General features: G+C 40.7%; 1 protein-coding gene across 6 annotated transcripts in view; it reads left to right on the forward strand.

The window, feature by feature from the left end:
- PNPLA6 (patatin like domain 6, lysophospholipase) overlaps nt 1-20,504 on the forward strand; it is a 119,589-nt gene that overhangs the window by 68,573 nt on the left and 30,512 nt on the right. For 3 of the 6 annotated variants that reach the window (XM_087926007.1, XM_087926008.1, XM_087926009.1), the window contains 7 exons: nt 4,114-4,232; nt 5,138-5,294; nt 6,422-6,538; nt 6,926-6,995; nt 9,411-9,527; nt 14,422-14,570; nt 15,548-15,700. In XM_087926007.1, coding sequence (XP_087782133.1) covers nt 4,114-4,232; nt 5,138-5,294; nt 6,422-6,538; nt 6,926-6,995; nt 9,411-9,527; nt 14,422-14,570; nt 15,548-15,700 — 882 coding nt within the window. Of the gene's footprint in view, nt 1-4,113; nt 4,233-5,137; nt 5,295-6,421; nt 6,539-6,925; nt 6,996-9,410; nt 9,528-10,019; nt 10,268-14,421; nt 14,571-15,547; nt 15,701-20,504 lie in introns of those variants that run through there. The other 3 variants (XM_087926012.1, XM_087926010.1, XM_087926011.1) reach the window with 3 other exon arrangements.

Below are 20,504 nucleotides of genomic sequence, written 5' to 3' on the forward strand. Positions count from 1 at the left end.
TCCGGTAGATGGTGTGTCCTAGGGAGCCATTGGATTTTTTGTAAATTAGGATGTCCAGGAAGGGAAGTTGGTTGTTGGTTTCTGTTTCCATGGTGAATTGTATTTTGGGGTGTGGGTTGTTGAGATGTGTGAGGAAGTTGTCCAGTTTTTCTTTCCCGTGTGGCCAATTACGAAAGTGTCATCTACATATCTGAGCCAGAGTTTGGGTTTGTGTTTGGATTTGTCTAGAGCATTAGTTTCAAAGTGTTCCATGTATAGGTTAGCGATAACAGATGAGAGGGGTGATCCCATGGGTGCTTCTTCTATCTGTTTGTATCTTTGTCCATTGTGGATGAAGTATGTGTTGGTTAGGCAGTGGTTGGTCAGATCTAGGATGTGTTTGGGGGGGTTGTATTTGTTTTGGGTGGCTGTCAAGGCTTCTTTGATGGGTACTTGGGTGAAGAGGGATATGACATCGAAGCTCACGAGGAGGTCGCTGGGTTGTAGGTTTTGTTTCTTTATTGTTTCTATGAAGTGGAAGGAGTTTTGTATGTGTGAAGTGATGGATTCTGTGTAGGGCTGGAGTTGTTTTGCGAGAAATTGGGCAAGATTCTGTAAAGGTGAGCCTATGGAGCTGACTATAGGTCTGAGTGGTATTCCTTCTTTGTGTATCTTGGGGAGGCATCTGGATGGGGAGGCTTAGGGCATCTGGATGATTTTTCTCTGGGGATGATTCTCTGCTGGATCTCTTCACTGATGGGAGACACTTTTATTTTGGATTTGGTGGTTTTTTCTAGGTAGGTGGTGGGGTCAGTATTCAGAGGTTTGTAAGCGGGGTCTTGGAGTAGGTTGGATAGTTTGGAGTGGCAGTCCGATGTGTTCATTACGACTGTGGTGTTGCCTTTGTCTGCTGGGAGAATGACGATGTTACTGTCTTTCCTCAGGTTGGTGAGTGCTTTTTGTTCTTCTCTGTGTAGGTTGCTTCTGGGTGGGTTGCTGGAGCAGATGACGTTGGTGACTTCAAGTCTGATTTTGTTGGCTGCATCTGGGTTGATTTTGGTTAGGCTAGCTTCAACTCCGCATATAATGTTTTCAGTGGGGATGTGTTTGGGGGTGACTGCAAAGTTGAATCCTTTGGAAAGGACATTGGTTTCTGCTACGGTGAGGGTTCTGTCTGATATGTTGTGTACTGTTTGTTTCATGTGTTGTGGGGAAGGGTTGGGTTTCTGGCGTTTCTTTAGTCTGTGGAGTTTCCTGGTGTGTGTGTCTGTCTTGTGGGAGGTTTCTGTTTCGGCTCTCCAGAAGGCTAGTTGTTTGGATTTGTCCCAGAGTGCTGGGTGGATTTTGTTGCTGAGTTTGAGATGGAGTGTGAATAGGTCTCTGTTGGTTTGGTCTAGTAGGAATCTTTTTTTGTGGAGTTTGTTTCTGATTAGGGCTAATTCCGTTCTTTTCAGGATCCTTTCAGTGGCTGAAGTTTTGGAATGGAATTTGAGTTGGAAGCATGTGGGGATCACATTTTTGTCTCAGCAATTACTTAGGAATGTGAGATCACACAAGATGGTGGCTCTTCGGACTTCGAGTTTCTTGTAGGTCCTGGTTAGCCGGAAGGTTTCCTCCCCGTAGAGGTACGATATTTGTTTTCATAGATTTTCACAGGTACAGGTATGTAGGTCTAGGTGTGTTCAGGTCTTTTCCCGTGTAAGATTAAGAGTATCTTGGCGACGTTTCAGCGAGGTCCCACTCGCCATCCTCAGGCTGGTGCTTTTGGCTTCGTGCCAGTGCAAGCAGTGTGTGATCGGAGCTGCCGTCTCTCTATAAATACTGGGGGGGCTGGTGTGCTGGGCTGGTTGGCTGCGCTGCTGCCTCTTGATTGGTTGATGGAGTTGATGTTGGTATAATGGGCAGATATATATAGATATTAGATAGATAGATAGATAGATAGATAGATAGATAGATAGATAGATAGATAGATATGTTATATAGATATATAGATATATATGATATACTGATTAAGAAGTTGCTGGAAATGGGCCTCTCCTCTCATATCTGCTGTTGGACTTTCATACTAACAGACCCCAAACTGTTAGGATTGGCAGCTATTTTTCCTCCAGTCTTGTTCTCAGCACTGGCTCTCCACAGGGCTGTGTGCTGAGCCCCCGTTTGTATTCACTCTACACCTCCGATTGCACTCCCTCTTGTCCCACTAACTCTATAATAAAATTTGCAGACGACACCACGTTGGTGGGACTCATATCAGGAGGAGACGAGATGGTCTATAAGTCAGAGGTTCTCAGACTGGTCTTGTGGTGCAAGAGTCATAACCTCACCCTGAACATCAAAAAGACCAAAAAATTGATTGTAGACTTCAGAAGATGCAAAGCAGAGCCTCCCCACTATATATAAATGGAGATTGTGTGGAAATAGTTCATAGTTTTAAATTTCTAGGAACTCATATTTCCGACAACCTTACCTGGTCGGTCCACACTATGGCCACTGCAAAGAAGGCCCAACAGTGCCTCATTTTCTGTGACTGCTGAAAAAGAGTGGTGTGGGTGAGAAGTTGCTGGTTACTTTTTACCGTTCTACCATCAAGAGCATTTTGGCATACTTTGTAACGGTGTGGTATGTTGGATGCTCTGTAGTGGATAAGAAGATGCTCCAGAGCAGTAGTCGCCAACCGGTGGGCTGCGGCCCACTGGTGGGCCGTGAGAAAATTTTGGTGGGCCACAGAGAAATCTCACCCCCAGAGGACCCCCATAAAGCAATTAATCCAGGCTTTGCAGAAACACAAGACTGCGCCGCCCACATGGCCCGTGGTAACTCACTCCTTATCCGGTAAACTTGCCTGCTAAAATGCTATTTTTCCTTTTTCCGACCATCATCTGTTCTGCTATGCTGGGAGATTTAGATTAGCTAGGAAGCAGGAAATGGTTGGATTTCTTGTTTTCTAGCTCGTCTTTAGATCTTTGGCTCAGCATAGCCAAACCTCCCTTAGGACTGAAGATTTGCTTGCAAGCAAATTCAGTGCAGACTCTCGGCAAGCAAATTTGAGACACTGAGCTAGCCGATGGCAGAGAGATAGATCACTGAATGATTCTGTGAGCAAGTCAATCTGCCTGCTTTGCCTGATTTTGGATAAAAGTTGTTTTTTATAAAAAAATTCAATATTTACATGCATGGTGTGTTGTGAGTTAATTTTGTGAGTTTGCTTGCAAGCAAATTGTATGTGACAGACTGAGCTAGCCAATGGCAGATAGGTAGCTCTCTGAATGAATCTGTGATTCTGTGAGCAACTCAATCTGCCTGCCTGCTTTGCCTGATTTTGGGTAAAAGTTGTTCTTTTTTAAAATAAAAAATTCAATATTTATATAAATTTTTATATTTACATACAAGCCATGCCCAGCCAGTCACATGACCACCAAGCCACACCCATAAATTAGGCCACATCCACAGAACCGGTTAGTGGTCCCTGGGATCTAAAATTATGAGTTCGGTGGTCCCTGAGGTCCAAAAGGTTGGCGACGCCTGCTCCAGAGAGCTATAAACACAGCACAAAAAATCATCGGTTGCTCTCTTTCTTCTTTGGAAGAGATTGCAAAGACCAGATTCCTCTCTAGAGCACTAAAAATCTCCACAGACCGTTCTCATCCTGGTCATTCATATTTCGAACAGTTACCATCAGGGAGACGTTATAGGTGTCTTAAAATGAGGACTAATAGACTGAGAAACAGTTTCTTTTCCAAGGCAATAATTGTCTTGAATCAAACAGTGCATTTGTGATTTAGTCCTCTGTATATAGTGGCATTTTTAAACTATTTAACTTACTGAATGTTTTAGACTAGGTATTATTATTATTATTATTATTTTAATTTAATTTTTAAATACTGTGTAGTGTGATTGTGATATGGTGTTTGGGGCACTGTGCTGGAGTAGCTTTCAAATTTCATTGTATTCATGGAATGCAATGACAATAAAGATATTCTATTCTATTCTATTCTATTCTATTCTATTCTATTCTATTCTATTCTATTCTATTCTATTCTATTCTATTCTATTCTATTCTGTGTGTCTCACTTTTTTTGAGCTGGTGAAAATATTCTTACTCCTTCTCTCCTTCCCCATCCTTTACTACAGAGAGAGATGTATGGGAAAGTCTTTGAAAAGAATGCAGATCGTCACAGTGACTTCTCCCGTCTGGCACGAGTCCTTACAGGCAATACCATTGCTCTGGTTCTGGGTGGTGGTGGAGCCAGGTAATATGCCCGAAAGAATTAGGAAATGTTTGCTTGGTATCAAGAGGGCCAGGAAAACTTTCAGGGTAACAATGTATCAAAACTAGGGAATTTGCATCTCCCAAAGGCAATGTCAGATCCGTGTATCTGCCATTCTTCAATGGAAGAAGAAGCGGGGGCGGGGAGTTGGTACAAGTAATCCTTTTTGATGTAACCTGAATACCTTAAGCCTTGTATTGAATCTGTATAACTTGCACATGATATATGACTGGAGCCAGATGCCTGGAACCTTGTCACCTCTTGGAGAGATAGCAAGAGGAGAAGAGACCATAAAAATTCCAGCTCTGAAAGGAACTGCCTGAGAAACTTTTCTAAGATATGTTCCCAGAAAAGGGGTGGGGGATTAACATGTTGTTTCTTTGGTTGACTAAATCCACATCAGAATAAGGGGAGGGGTTCTAACCCTTTATCTGTCCCTGAATGCCTGGTGGTATCTTAGACTCTGCTTTGACTAGTATCTGGATTATTCCTTTCAATAAAGAATTCCTTTTGAAGTACCTAGCTTTCAGAAGTTCATTCTTTTTGGTTGAAGGGAAAAAGTCTAGTGCTTACAGGCAAGAAGGATGTGACTTTTTCCCCACCATGGAATAATTCTTCTGGATCCCACTGTTCTCCCCATCTGGATTTTAGAGACACCGGGAGGTCTATACTCCTTAACATGGAAGCATACACATTTGACTAGCACTACTAGCCTACCAATGTTGACTACTACTATCACCTACTTTTTTAACCATTCCCACCTTTGGCTCCTCCCGAACGGTAGAGGCATAAAAGATTCAGCCTTGTTTTCATGACTTGGTGACAACCACCAAAGGTACATTGGGAGGCAGATTTGCTTCAAGCATGTTCCTTTCTCTTCCCCACAGGGGTTGTTCTCACATTGGAGTGATCAAAGCCATGGAGGAAGCTAGTCTCCCTATCGATCTGATTGGCGGCACCTCAATTGGCTCCTTCATAGGGGCTCTTTATGCAGAGGAGAGGAGTGCAGTGCGCACAAAGCAGCGGGCCAGAGAGTGGGCAAAGGTGAGCAAGTATTCAAGTCTGGAAGGAAAGTAGGCAGGGAAACAGCAGTGCTGAGAGAAACAGCAAAGAGAGAAGGTGTGCTATTGAAGCTATAGTCCTCTAAATACTTGAATGGGTTTATATCCCAGTGATCTCACCCAAACTTCCTTCTGAATAGATGAGGGTAGATTTGCACTGTTTCTTTACTACAATACATGAGCCCAACCCTTGGCAGCTGTGAGAAAAGGTTGTGGAGTTCTTTACAGCGATTTCAGTCTGGAGTATGGTACATGGAAACTGAAACATCATAGACTAGATAAAGGAAGTTAAGTGAGATGGCAGAGTAGCTGTCTTTATTTTATTTTTTAGCCTCCCTAAGTGTCAGAAAGCCATAGATAGTTTTAAAAGAGGGATTGTTTTATGCAGAAGTGTTTCAGTGGCTGAGGAATGCAGACAGTGTTATAAAATGCCATCTTATCATTTAGAGGTACAGAATTTTCAGCAGCTGGTTCCAGTCGGGGAAGTGAAATAGAGGTAATGTTGATGGGAGGCCTAATGCATCAGTGCACAAAAAATCGCATTCCCCGTGTTTCAGCTATTCACCACTAAATTACAGTGCAGCATCTCAGGATGTTCCATATCCAACAAAAAGGGATTGTTCAGAATGAAGCCATGAATTACCTGTTTTGGCTGAAGGATTCAGCATATACTGGAGTTTTGGAGCTCCTGCAGAAGAAATCCACCATGATCTCCAGACTTTTTAAGGTCAAGTCAATTTTTTACAGCTGAAGGAATATAGATAAGTAGTCCTTTTGCTTGAACATGTTAATCCCAACATAGGTTGAAATCAGTTTTTTTAAATAAGTGATTTAATTACAGGTATTCTAATGTATGCAGATACATCACATCCAGTACTCTCTAATCACCTCTCATTTCTGTTTTATTTTTATTACAATGAATGCCCCTGTTTCTCCTTTGGTGTGGTCCATATCGCATTTGTTCAGGCCACTTGGGAAGGAATTGCTTTCTCTCTAACCAAGATCGCTGTCTTTATTCTTCCCCTGGTTCCCAGAAAGATCATGATGCAGCAGTCTTGGATCTTTCATGGCTTGTTTCCTGCCTTATGCCCTCATTTATCCTTTCTACAGAGTATGAATTCAGTGTTTGCGACTGTGTTGGATCTCACCTACCCCATCACCTCCATGTTCTCTGGCTCTGCCTTCAACACCAGTATTCACAAGGTGTTCCAGGATAAACAGATTGAGGTATTCTTTTATCAGCAACACAAGAATGAGCTACAAAGTGCTGAAGGTCTTTTCCATCTAAGACCACTTGCTGCACAAAACCCATCATTCTGAAAGGTTTTCACCTAATACCATAGTAGGTGTTTCCAAAGCCTGGGAAAAATAAAACGCCAGTGTTAATTTTGGTCCAGATTTTGGTCCTGTAGTGGCCAGAACAAGCATAAATTGGGCTGCTTGCACAATTTCTCTTTATTGATCAAATAAGTTGCAGTAAACTGCAGAATTTGGGTTAATAGATTTGCATATATTCAGGGTACAGTAAATGTAGAAATCTTTGTAACTTTTCTCTCTCTCACTTACTGTGACCTTCCATGTGATTTTCATTCTTTTCCACTTTGTCAACTGAAGGATCTGTGGCTCCCATATTTTAATGTGACAACAGACATCACAGCTTCTGCCATGCGAGTGCATAAAGATGGTAAGTGTATCTTTCCTCCAGCACAGCAGTCATGACTGATTAGTAATTCAACATGCATTTCATCTCCCGCTTTCTCCTGAACTTCAGGAGGAGCCAGGGAAGCCAGAAGGAAGTGAATTACAAAATATCAGAAGACAGGTGTGTGCACCAAGTGCTCCCAAGGCCACAAGAACTCTACCCACACCTATTTTGTGGCCTCTGATTTTTTTAAGGTTCAGAAAGTGCAGACAAAATGCCCAGATGCTAAACAGATTTATGCCTCTACCTGAACCCTGAAATGTCCTCCCAAAACAATACTGGCACTTTTGTAGCTTCATGCTGAGGAGAGTTGTGTCAAGAAGTTTGCTGGGAATTGCCGTATGTTCATGTCCAGCAGTAATTCTCACTGTCTGAAATGAATATTTCCATTTGGATAGATATTAAAACTCTCAAAAGATCTTGGCAGGGCTTGCTTGGGACAGCACATGTTTGAAGAACCCTTCATTAGAGGAAGGTCACCTTTTTTCCAGCAAGTTCAGGGAACATGATGCTATCTGGGGAGGGAATAGAATTTTGCCTGAAGCCTATATATAGAGGTAGAATATAGTAGTGCTATTTGTCTATTAGTACGATCATTGGTGTAGCTTGAGAAGACCATTTCTATCTTCTCCTCCTCTAGAACTAAATAGGGATGGAGAACATTATGTGAGAAGATCTGTAGCTTGCTTGGGTGCATCATGATGTTAGCCTTAAGCCTAGTAGATTCCATTCTTTTGCTGAAAAGGCAAAATGGAGAGTGGAAAGAACTCCTACAATCTATGGCTTCTTTGAGCCACTTGCCATGTCTCTATGTAATAATCTTGGCTAGCTTTGAATCTGCTTTTCCTTGGTAACATTGCTGCTGTTCACTAAACCTACTAACTGTTCCACATTTGTTCTGTTCCTTTTATTTATTGGAGCAGCCTGGCTACTGCATCAAATTTCCCAATTCTGCTCTTCTAGATAAACTGTGGGTTGCTAGTTATTCAAACACTCTTTATTTTGGGAGGAGGGAGTGGGAAGAATTGTCGCCAGTAAAACCTAATGAAAGAGTGGAATTTGAAATCAGCTTCAGAGATGGATGGATTGTATGTGGAGGGAGATGGGAGTTTTTTGTGGCACCCTCCTGGCCTCCCCTGGCTACAGCAAGCATCAGATCTCACCTGGGACATTGTTGGCAGCCATGCCTACCTTCAGGGCAGGGGCTGGAGAGGCTGTAACTGCCTGGCTCTTATCCTTCTCTGTCCGCTTTCTTTCCCTTCCTAACAGAGCTAACACTTTCTCTTCTGTCTCCAGTAGGTAGGCAGAGTTGAGATTGGCAAACTGTAAGGTGGGGGAAGGCCTATGCATGTAAGAAATCAGATCTTTCAGGTTAAAGTGGAGGAGCTTCAGTGCCAATGGTCTTCACCTGCAAGTGAGAGGTCGTTGAGATGAAACACAGAATGGCCTACCTTAGAAGAGCTAGGTTTCCATGGAGCAGTATTTAAGTGAGAAACAGTTCCTGGAGTCTTTCCCTTTGGGGACAAAAGTGCTTCTCTTCTCATACCTGGTGGTTGGATAGCAAGTTAGGTCAGGTAGGTGCAATTTTCAGTCTCTGGCAAGATTTGGTAGCTGCAATCTTCAAAAAAATACTTTCTTTTTTGCAAGTGAATTGTTGCGCTACTTGTGTTGTGTACAGTTCCCATTCCTTTCAATCAGCAGGACTTCTTAGGTTTGGCATTACTTTTTATCCAGGTACACCTCTATGACCATTTCATAGGCAGGGCAATCTGGCTTCCCTGTGATCAGAGTCCTGCCTCCTGTTTTGAAGTATGGCTTCTTATTCTTGATGGATTGTAGAACTATTTATCTGGAGCTGTTTTTCTATATTGTTCATGCTTGTGTTTCTGCGTTATATGCTTGCCCATAAGAAGGGATTTTCCTCATCCCCATAAAACTGGACTCCCTTGATTTGAGTCTTGTAGCAAGTTCTGGTCTTTGAGTGCCTCGGGCCAGTGGCTGGGAGCAGCAAGAGAGAAAAATGACTTGCCAAGGGCAAATTAATCCATGTGATGTCACAGGGGCCGGGAACTGTTGTCTACTCATGACTATGGAGTTGTCCATGACAACTACGGCTCTCATCAGTAAACATTAGAAATGGTACATTCACCTACAGGAAGTGAAAGCAACATTAGTTGAAAGGAGAAAGCCAGAGCATTGTGACAAGTGGGAATTTCAATTGGGCAAGAAGATGGTGCTAAGTTGTTGTTGAGGAACACCTTCCAGAAATCCCCTTTTGTCCCAGGTACATTTGTCTTTCTGAAGCTTCTCTCATGATGTCACTTCCTGTCCTGTGCTCCCTTCCTTTTCCTCCTCTCCCACCTTCCCTTTGATTGTATTTCCATCTTCATCTGGCAGGCAGCGTGTGGCACTACGTCCGGGCCAGTGCATCTTACACTCCCTATTTGCCTCCTCTCTGCGACCCCAAGGACAGTCACTTGCTTGTGGATGGCTGCTATGTTAACAATGTCCCAGGTCAGCATTGCATTTGCCTCACTACCTTGGCTGGTGGACATTGGGGATGCAGGTGGGTCAGAGGGATGGAGGCAGTCAATTGACATGGCTTCCTCCCTCTGAACCACTATTATCCTTCTTTTGCTAGGGCTAGGCATGACAAGCTTGGGGTAGCAAGCCTGGATTCTGCCCATGGCCACATTTTGCTCAAGCCAACAATGCTGCATGGCACAAGAAACTGGGTTGTCAGGTAGTACATGCAAAGCATTGCCTTGCATGGCTCCCAGGTAAATTTGGAAGTTTAGCGGGCTACCTGGCCACATGTGGGCTCAGGGTGATGAATCTGACGGCTGCATATTGCTTGGCTGCTTGATAAAGTGCTGTGCAGAATTTTCCTGCCTGAGCAGCTGGGCTGAAGCCAGGCTGCACCTCTCTCCATCCCTCTCTGAAGGGTTCATTGCTGCTCTGGGTGTCTCTCTGTTCTTCTGATTGCATTTGTTCCCACATGGTTAGGCTCACTGTGGCGGTATGTGCGAGCTAGCATGACCCTTTCCGGGTACCTACCGCCACTCTGTGACCCCAAGGACGGCAATTTACTGATGGATGGCGGCTACATCAACAATCTTCCAGGCAAGTATTGGGCAGTCTTGAAGAAAACAGGACAGCCATCTGCTGGAGGAGAAGGATGGCTTGTGAAGCCTGACTGGTCTGGGGCTGGCTTCCATTTTTCTACCCTGAAGCTCTCTTATCTTCTGCTGTAAATACCAAGCAAATATCCTGGTGAAGAGAGGGAGGGGTTGGCTTAAGGAGCCATTGAAATCCTAGTCTTTTATGAAGGTTCTGGTCGCTGCCAGCTTACCTTCTCAGATCTCATGCAAACTGTCTTTGTTGTGCTGGCAGGAGCTGTTTGCTTCTCCAGGTGATAAAAATCCATAATGTTAAAGACACCTGTGGCAAAGGAGGGCAAGAGTTAGTAAGAAAGAATATATTGCACCTAGGATACTACAAGTGAAACCTGTTATCCTCTCAAGGAATGTAGGCTACATCTGTCCGGACTCCATTCCCTGCTGGTCTCTAACCTGGACTTGAAGGGGCCATATGGAGAAAAGACACTTCTAAGGCTATGTAGCAAGAGCCCATCTGGAGCTGTCTAGCCACAAAGAAGGGGATTCAAATGTCTATGCAGATTCTCAGTCATCCAGATTATGGTTGTCCCAAAGGTGCTTTTTTCAAGAGTCAATTGGACTTTCTGGTTTTTCTTGTTTTGCTTCTCATCCAAGAAACTTCTTCAGCTCTGACTGGATGGTGGGGAATGGAAGGATTTATACTCCTTGCAGACAGCAGGTCATTTGCATTCTTTTAGAGAGTCGTTGAGGTCACCTCAGGTATGTGTGTTGTCAGGATCACCTGCATGGTGCAAATGGGTCTGGAACTTCTTGGAACTGTTGAAAGGACTGTGTTGTACACTAGAGATAGATGATGTTGTATCCCTCCCCTTCTGTTGAGAGCAGGCTGTTCAATTTTGACATAAATGGCATCTTTGACTCCTCTTTCAAACCAGCGGTCCTCTCTGTCCAAAATGTGGACTTAGCTGTCTTCAAAAGTGTGGATTTTGTCTTTTAAATGCAGATGAACTGCTGAATCTAGTCCTGATGGGTTTGTTTTCCTATGTTATGCCATGAAGTGGTTGTTTTGTGTCCCCAATATACAGATCTACACACACTCACTATGGGCCGCTGGTTTGAACACCGTTCTTTCAAAAGTTCCAAGAAGACTCCATGTTTTGCTTCTCATCCAAAAAGCTTCTTCAGCTCTGTCTGGATGATGAGGAATGAAAGGATTTATACTCCATACCCATTTGTACTACTCAGTGACCCTGACAAAACAGATAAACCTCCAGGTGGCCTCAACAGCTCTAAAAGAATGCAAATGACCAGCTGTCTGCAAGGAGTATAAATCTTTCTATTCCCCACCATCCAATTGGAGCTGAAGAAGAAAAACAAGGAAGTCCAGTTGCCTCTTGAAAAAAGACATCTTTGGAAGCATGTTCAAAGCTTCTCAGAATAGATTTTCACTGTGTTTGAAACACTGATAGCTTAAATAACAAATCTATATAAGAAAACTTAGATAAAATGCAACCCAAATTTTTAAAAAGCATGAGTAACCACCATCTACCACCATCACCACCACCATACTAAAGCCTAATTTTTTCACCTGAACTAGGAAAAAACAGCAAATGAAAAAATCATGAAAGCCAGAACCAAATCATGCATCTTGGAGAATGCATCTTCCATTTGGGACATCCTACTAGGAAAACCTGAATTGGAGTGAAGGGGTTGATTCAGTTGTATTGCCATGCAGTTTCCTTGATGCATGCTGTGGAAGTAGTAGTTGCCAGAGAGCAGGCTGAGATTGCCTTAATTTTAAGGATAAGATGTTCTGATTCCCATTGAAGGTACCACTGAGCTGTGCTTACAAGTACAGTTTCAGAAATATTTGGCCACCTATAATTTGGGCTGCTGCTCACTAGAGGGAGAAGTTCAAAAGAAGAAAAGATCTACAGAAGGTATTTTGGCTCTCTTGATAGATTCCAGTACAAGGTCCAATGAGATTGGCATTGCTCACCAGACTGGGAGAGAGTTGTTCTCATGCAACCAGATAAGATATGATTGATCAAAGATCTCCAATAGAGGCCATTAAACGGTGGGGTAAGAGATGAAAATTGCGCTAAGGCAGTAGTACTTGGAGTAAGGAAAACATTTTTAGGGTATCCTTCAGCACTATTTTTAAATGCTTTACAAAACAAACTTAGGCTTAAATTGCAAGAATCTGAGATGTTGGGCTTTCGTTGAGAGCCATCCCACACTGTGTGAGCAAGAGGGGATTAATATTGTTTATATTACTGCCCTGATGGAAATTTCTTTCCACCCCCATGATTTGTTCTTGGCTGTAGATGGAAAACATCACACATCATATAAGCCACTGTATATTTCACCCCATTTATCTGAAATGGCATAGGGTCTTCTGCTTGAGCAGGGGGTTGACTAGAAGACTTCAAAGATCCTTTTCAACTCCGTTATTCTGTATTCCCCCTGGGAATACAGAATTTGCATTTGGATATAGAGTAGACCTTCCCTCATGCCCCAGACTCCCTTCCCAAGTGTGATTACTTTTTATGAAATAAAGACCCTGGGAAACTCCTGCATGGTTCTTAGTTTGGTTCTGAATATTCACCAAACTATAATCCCCACATTTCCTCCCAAGGTTTTATTTCAGATGACTTTTTTTGGAGCTTTGTCCCATTTTGCACAGCACTTGCCCTGCAAGTGGCAAGTATGTAACATTCAGAATTCACAGTTTTAGATAACCAATCATAAACCCACTTTTTTCTTCCATGGAATTGTTTCTTAAGCATCCTAGTTATGTTATTTGTCATGTCTTTATATGTTAGCTTTGTTGCAGATTCTTCTTTTTCTGGTGTTTCTCTTAGGTTTAAATGTGTGCTTTCTTGTTTCTGTACTTATGGGAACAAATAAACAAATGCATTCACTGAAATGTCCATGGAATATCAGCATATGCTAGTGTTTTTCTTTTTAATTTTGGCTTCCTTGAGCTAAGCTTACTTATTTCTTTGACAAGATTCTTCTAAAGTGACTTGCTTTCTAGATCTTCACTTATTTTTGTAAATTTTTCTAAGTCTGTTTCACTCACCAATTTCTCAGCACCATTCCTAGTTTTTTTTTTCCTGGAAAAGGCCTTCTGAGGCTATGATTTAATGAAACTGACCTGGCTTTACCAAATGTTTCTCATACTGCTTGGTTTTCTGAAAAATAATAGTTGTGTATTTGCCATATTGTCCATTCCAGCAAGCATGTTTTGTGTGGCTTTGAGCATGAAGCATTTTGTAAATTGACCATATTGTATATTCTTTGCTATATTTTTGTAACTGTACAAGTAGTATGAAGAGTATTAAACCTCTTCCTCTGCTTATCTGCTTGTTAACTCTGAAAATGCAAGGAGGCATTACTTCATATTTTTACCATTATCTTCCCCCACTCCCTGTATATGGGATATTAATAAAAGGCCACTTAGTTCAATTTTACTGAAGGTACTTGCACTTATACATTCCACAATCCAAAGAGTATATGCCATTTTAAACCACATACAAGTTTCAGATGGGAAGTTACAGATAATAGAAGCTGGCTAAAAGAGCTGGTAAAACTATCGTATTTAATATACGGTAATTGAATGAGCAGTTAACTACCATAGCATTTTCCAACATGCTGTCCACCAGGTATTTAGTATTTTAACCCCAATTAAAGGCTATGTTGGCATGTTTGAAAGGCTCCACGTTAGAGAAAGCTAAAGCAGCAGGATTTCTCCCCCACGTTTCTGTTATTCTTTGGCTCTTAACAGCTTATAAAAATAAAGTGTAAGACTAGGAAAAGCTATCTATATAGTGCACAGTAATTTCTGTAAATGTTTGTCCACTACCAAAAACAAAAGTCAGCTGCTTTATGTTGCTTTATTGAATTACACTAAGTTATTCAAGTTGTCCTTCCTTCTATCTAGACCTTTTTCCAGAAATGAATACAAAGGGAAATGCTGTCCCTTCCAGGACCAGTTATAGCTAATTATGGGGTTGCTATTCCAAAGTTTTCAGCAGGGCAGAGAAAGTATGTTTATGATGACAAACCCCTTTCCCACAAAGGAGGCCCAATTGTTTGATGTTAATTCAGAGAAAGGAAAACGCCAGAGGGAATTAGCTTCTATAACATTAAAGAATGCTCTCCCCAACTCTCTGATTTGGTGGTGGTTCTGGTGGTGGTGGTGGTGGTGATACATTCTCAGCTTTTGTCTCTTCATATTGCCTTTCCCCTGAAACATTTCCCTCTTTCTCCCCACTCAAATGTAGCTGACATTGCCCGTAACATGGGTGCCAAGACAGTCATTGCCATTGATGTGGGAAGCCAGGATGAGACTGACCTCTGCAACTATGGGGATAGTCTGTCAGGTTGGTGGTTGCTGTGGAAACGTCTCAACCCTTGGGCTGAGAAAGTCAAGGTGAGTCTCTCTCAGCCTTTAGCTTGTGGGTGGAAATTCCTGCTTGGATGTGTAAGTGAATTCTTTTCAAGGAATGGTTTCTGTTGCATTTTCTAAGCATTCAAGCAACAATGTTTCTCAATCTCTATTTTAATTTGCTGAGACCACTGTGTAAAATGTCACTGCATGTATACTAGAGAGTTTGTGAGAGTAGTGCATGTGAAAATAAACCACCTTTGGGTTGTTCTGGCACATCTGCTTGGGTCTCTTGGATTAGAGCCAGTTATCTCTAATTTTGGGTCTTCTATTGGCATCTTTTGCATGGTGCTAGCTTATCTTATCTGATAAAGCTTACACAAAATCTCAAAGCCTTCCAGAAGCAAATTTTATATATAGGATGGCATTTAAGTGGATCAGATAACACTTTTCATTACATAATAATTATATTTATTAAATACCTTTTTTATGAACTAGAACTAGTTTTTTATGAACTAGAATAATTATGTTCTAAAAATCTGCATAATTGTTAAACATATGAAATACTGCTCTTGATTCACAATACAGTGGTTTCCTGTAAAGGAGCATATCTTAATAGCACAGGATTGCAAAAAGCTGGTTACAGGCTTACCTGCTTTCTAAGTTTGTTCTGTAGGTTCAAGCTCAGTCGCATTGGTAAATACTTCCAATATTCCTGGCAGTTCTGTATGACTGCTAAGATTCTCCAATTGTTTCCCAGAAACATCTTCTTACCATCCTGTCTTTCTTTCACTAGGATCATAATCATGTTAAAACCATAGCCAAGAGGCACAAATCCATCTTGTATGCCAGTTGTACCTATTTCTAGGTCCTGATCATTTGTGCCTTACTCACCTCCCATTTGGACTACTGCAGTGCAATCTATGTGGGGCTATTTAGAAGGAGGGGTAGCTGATTAAGGAAGCCCTGAAGGGAATCTCCTCAGATATCTCTCTGTGGCCAATCCCACCTTGCCCTTTCAGGTACCTGACATGGCAGAAATCCAATCCCGCCTAGCCTACGTCTCTTGTGTGCGACAACTGGAGGTGGTGAAAAGCAGTTCGTATTGTGAGTACATTCGCCCTCCCATCGATCGCTTCAAAACCATGGACTTCGGAAAGTTCGATGAAATCTATGTGAGTTTGAAGGCCAGCTGCTGTTTCACAGTAATAAATCATGGGGTGGGGTGGGGTGTCTCATATTAGAAGACTCATCTTGCTGAGTCACATAACCAGAAAGACCAATCTCTTACCAACTATAAAGAGAAAACAGCATCTTTAGCCTACTTTTTAAAACCTAAATCTCTCCCCAGCATATAGTACATTTCAAGAATGAACTGTCATTCAAATCAGTCTCAAGATTTAATCTAAATCCTAGTGGTTAGCAGTTACATTTTGCCAATCACTATAGGCAACTGAAGAGAGCTGAGTGTTTCCTGGCCAGATGCCCTTCCTGTCATCAATGCAGAGTTATATTCAGCAGATATATTCTCAATGTGCCCAGAGAGAGAAATATCTGCCTCTACCTAGGATCGAACTCAAAGCCTCCTGATTGTGAGAGCTCCACCTCCAAGGCCACTGCACCACTCAGGCAATACATTCAGATACTCTGAAAATTTCCTCTAATCACTATACTTCTGCCTCCTAATTGGCTATGAGAGAAGCAGTCATACCCAGAAGAATTTTTAAATATTTCCTAGGTTGGAGGACTAAGTGTTAGATACAGGGATGGTTTCAGTGGTTTAACATGTCATACCTTTAATCTAGACCAGGGGTGTCAAACTGGATTTCTTTTTTTTTTAATTAAAATTTTTATTTTATTTTTACAAACATTCCATCTTTCCTTTAAACAGTGTGTTGTCTGGGTACAAATATGTTGTGCAATAATATTTATCGTTAAACAATTTCCTTTTCATAATAATTACATTCTTATTTTAAACTACTATACATGATATGTCTGTCTGTCTCTCTGTCTCTCTCTCTCTCTCTTATTGGAATCTTTTTACTTTTCCAGTTTTGAGCAAATATATTCTAGCTACAGTTAATACATGAATGATTAAATAGGTTGTTTCTTTGCTATAACTTCAGGTATCATCCCTAACAAAAATATGTTTTAAGTGTATATGTTGCTTTATCATCTTTTCCAAGCACATATGTATTTTTGTCCAATATATCTTGGCTTCTACACATGTCCACCACATCTGGAATATGTTCCGGGTGTCTGATGGCATTTCCAACACTTAGCTGATTTATCTTTAAATATCTTTGCCAGTCTTGCTGGCAGAAGATGCCATCTGTAAAACATCTTATATAAGTTTTCTGGGCCTCAGGAAAGCCTCCTGGGAGCAAAAACAGCCTTCCAGGAGGCTTCCCTGAGGCCCAGAAGGCCAAAAAAATGGGGGGTTCTGCACAAAAGAAGAAACCATGCCCACGCAGTCACATGGCTATGCGCACCTAGCCACACCCACAGAACCAGTAGTAAAAATATTTGCAACCCATTCCTGGTCCCGTCTATAATGGTTCCTCTAGTATAAAAACCAAGTCATCTGCAAATGCCTGTAGTTTATATTTTTCCTTATTTATTTCCATGCCCTTTATCTCCCTATCTTGTCTAATGTTTTTATTTATTACTTCTAATGTCAATACAAATAGCAATGGCCACAGGGGCATCCTTGTCTTGACCGTTCTTAATATTAACCTTTTCAGTCATATCTCCATTTACCATCACTTTTGTGGTTTGTTTATGATATGTCGCCTTAATCATCTTAATAAACCTCTCCAAAAATCCATTTCTTTCAATTGCGCTAGCATAAATTGCCAGTTCACGTTGTCAAATGCCTTCTGCGCATCAAAGAAGATAAACACCATTTGCTTTTCTGGATGTGCTTCCAAAGTGTTCAAAATTATTCTCATATTGTATTTTATTTGTCTCTTAGATTGTTTTGGACTGAATGTATAAATTGATTTAAGATTATCTTTAGTCTTTCTCCTATTATTGAAGCAAATATTTTATAATCCACATTCAATAAAGATATTGGTCTTTAGTTTTTTATCTGTAGTAAGTCCGAACCTTCTTTCAGTATGAGAGTGATGTATGCTTCCATCCATGAATGTGGTATTTTCACCTCTATCAATAGTTCATTAAATACTTCCAACATTATGTCACAAAAAGAATTTTGTAAGGTTTTATATAGTTCTGCTGGTAGTCCATCTGGACCAGGTATTTTGCCACTTTTGTCTTTTTATTAATTCCATCATCATTATCCTTTCTTCTGATGTTGTTTTAAATTTTCTGGTATTTTAGGTAGTTCTGCTTTTTCTAAATACCGTGTTTCTCATATAATAAGGCCGGGTCTTATTTTTTTTTGAGCCCTGAAAAAATGGCTAGGCCATCTTTTCGGGGGTGACTTAATTCCGCTCCCCATCTTCGGGTGGGCGGCGACGGCTTGGATGTTGACCTCAGTGTTGGTGGGGCACTTCGTATCGGGGTCAACGCAGGCAGCACCATATCCGGGTGTGCAACAAAAATACTTCCTAATGGCAAGCCCCCCTCATTCCCCCCATTTCACATGTTTTAATATAGGCCTTAATTTGGGGGGAGGGGCCTAATTTCATTCCATGCCTATAAAACATGCTGGGACTTCCTATTGGGGGAGGCCGTATTGTTGGAGAAACAGGGTACTGTTTCACTTTTCCTTCTGGAATTATCTCTTGATCATATAATTTTTCATAATATTTTTGAATTAATTTCTTTTTATCTTCATTTCTATAATAAAGAGATATTTGTCATCTATTAGTTGATTAATCCTTTTCTTTTCTTTCTCTTTTTTTCAGTCTGTATGCTAGCCATCTTCCTGGCTTGTTTGCATTCTCAAAAAAGTTTTGCTTAGGTCTTCTAATTTTCTGTGCTAGTTCTTCTTTATTAAGTCTAATTTATGCTTTGTTAAATTCATTTGATTTTTTATGTTCTTTTTTGTAGGTTTTCATGTAACTCTTTCTCTAATCTCTTTAGTAATTTTTGTGTTTGTCTCTTTTTTTCTGTTTCTCTTCTCTGTATATGTTATAGTTAATCCGAGGGGTGGGATTCAAATTTTTTAACAACTGGTTCTGTGCGCATGGCTTAGGTGGTGGGTGTGGCTTGGTGGTCATGTGACTGGGTGGACATGGCTTGATAGTCATGTTATTGCTGGGCATTGCCAACTCAATATCACTCACATCAAGGCATGCATCTCCTCGCCTGGCCTCTCATGACTGTGAGATGCTGCAACAGTTGTAAGTGTGAAAAATGGTCATAAGTCACTTTTTTCAGAGCCATTGTAACTTTGAATGGTCACTCCACACAAGCAAAGTACTAGCAAAGGAGGGGAAAAAACTCCAGAGAAGTTCCAGAGACAGGAAGTCTAATCTTGCCAAGAATGTAATAAGAGTTAACAGAGAGGCAGTTTCTGTAAGCAACATCAGAATGTTTCCTTCCTGCCTTTCTTATAGGATTAGGCCAGTAATTTCTTCTAACAACCGGTTCTCCGAACTGCTTAGAATGTTAACAACCAGTTTTAGCTAATAGGTGCGAACCGGTAGAATCCCACCCCTGGTTAATCCTCTAATGTATGCCTTTGCTGTATCCCACATATTTTGTAGTGAGGTTTCTTCTTTTCTATTTTCTTTGAAGAAAAAAATCCAATTCTTTTTCCATAAATTGAATAAATTCATTTTCTTTCAATATTGAATCATTCATTGTCCATCTTGACCTATTTTTAGTCCTTTCCATATAACTTTTATTGGATTATGGTCTGCCCAAGTACTTGTTTCAATGTTTATTTATTGTATGTTAGCTATTATAAAATGTTCTTAGAATGTGTTTCTCTCCAAGCATCCTGAATAGCTAATTCTTCTGCCATTTTAAAAAAAGTTTTGGGTAACGTTTTCCTGTTTTTTTGTTTATTTTTTTAGTTTTATAGTCCAATTCCACCTCTTGCATTGAAGTCTCCTAAAATACATATATTTTCATATTTCAATTCTGTTATTTTCTTATAAAGTTTATCATAGAAATCCTCTTTATTATTTGGTGCATATATTGCCACTAAGAGTATGTGTCTGTAATTCATCATTATCTCCACCATCAAAATCTTCCCCTCTTCATCCATAAAAAATTGTTTTGCATTTATTTTCTCTTCAATATAAAGTTCCACTCCTCTTTTGCTTTGATTTGGAAGGGAGCATATAGTTTCCTGATTTTAGGGTAGTCCAGTACTTTGATATGTTGTTTTTTAATATGTACTTCTTGTAAACAAATTATATCCAGTTTTAGTTTTTCTAATTTGTTGAAAGTCCTTTTCCTTTTTATTGCTGAGTTCAGTCTTTTTATGTTGATTGATATTAACTTTATTTCTTCCTCCATGGGTTTATTTATAATAATGTTTTGTTGCTCTTGTCACTCTGGTCTCTCTTGGTTTTTTTTGGTTTCGTTCCTTCTCTTATTGCTCTTTCTTCTCGATCACTTTCCTCTTCTTTTTGTTGTCTGTATCTCTTCTCTGCAGTTTCCTCACGACGTCTGATTTCTTCTTCTCTAACTCTCTCTTCAAGTAATGATCATAGAACAGCTCCACTTTTTCTATTGAATCTAATCTATGTCTTAGTTCCTGCCATGTCACAAATATTCCCTCAGGTAACAGCTATCTAAAACTCATCCCTTTTCTAATTAAACACTTTGTCAAAAACTGGTATTTCTTTTTCAAATCTCTGACTCTTCTTGGAATTTGTTATTCCTTTCCCTTTATATTTCAAAGGCTCATCTCTGGTCTCTGCAGGATTTCTGTTTTTATGGCTTTTTAAATAAATCTCACATGTATCTCTCTAGGCAATTTGTTTCTCATCACATATCTAGTGTGTACTCTAAATTTTTCATCAATATCAGCCAACATTTTTTCTTTAGTCACCTCCA

This window comes from Pseudonaja textilis, chromosome 2 (assembly GCF_049901715.1).
Source record: "Pseudonaja textilis isolate UNSWEBS1 chromosome 2, rPseTex1.2, whole genome shotgun sequence".
Classification (NCBI taxonomy): Eukaryota; Metazoa; Chordata; class Lepidosauria; order Squamata; family Elapidae; genus Pseudonaja; species Pseudonaja textilis.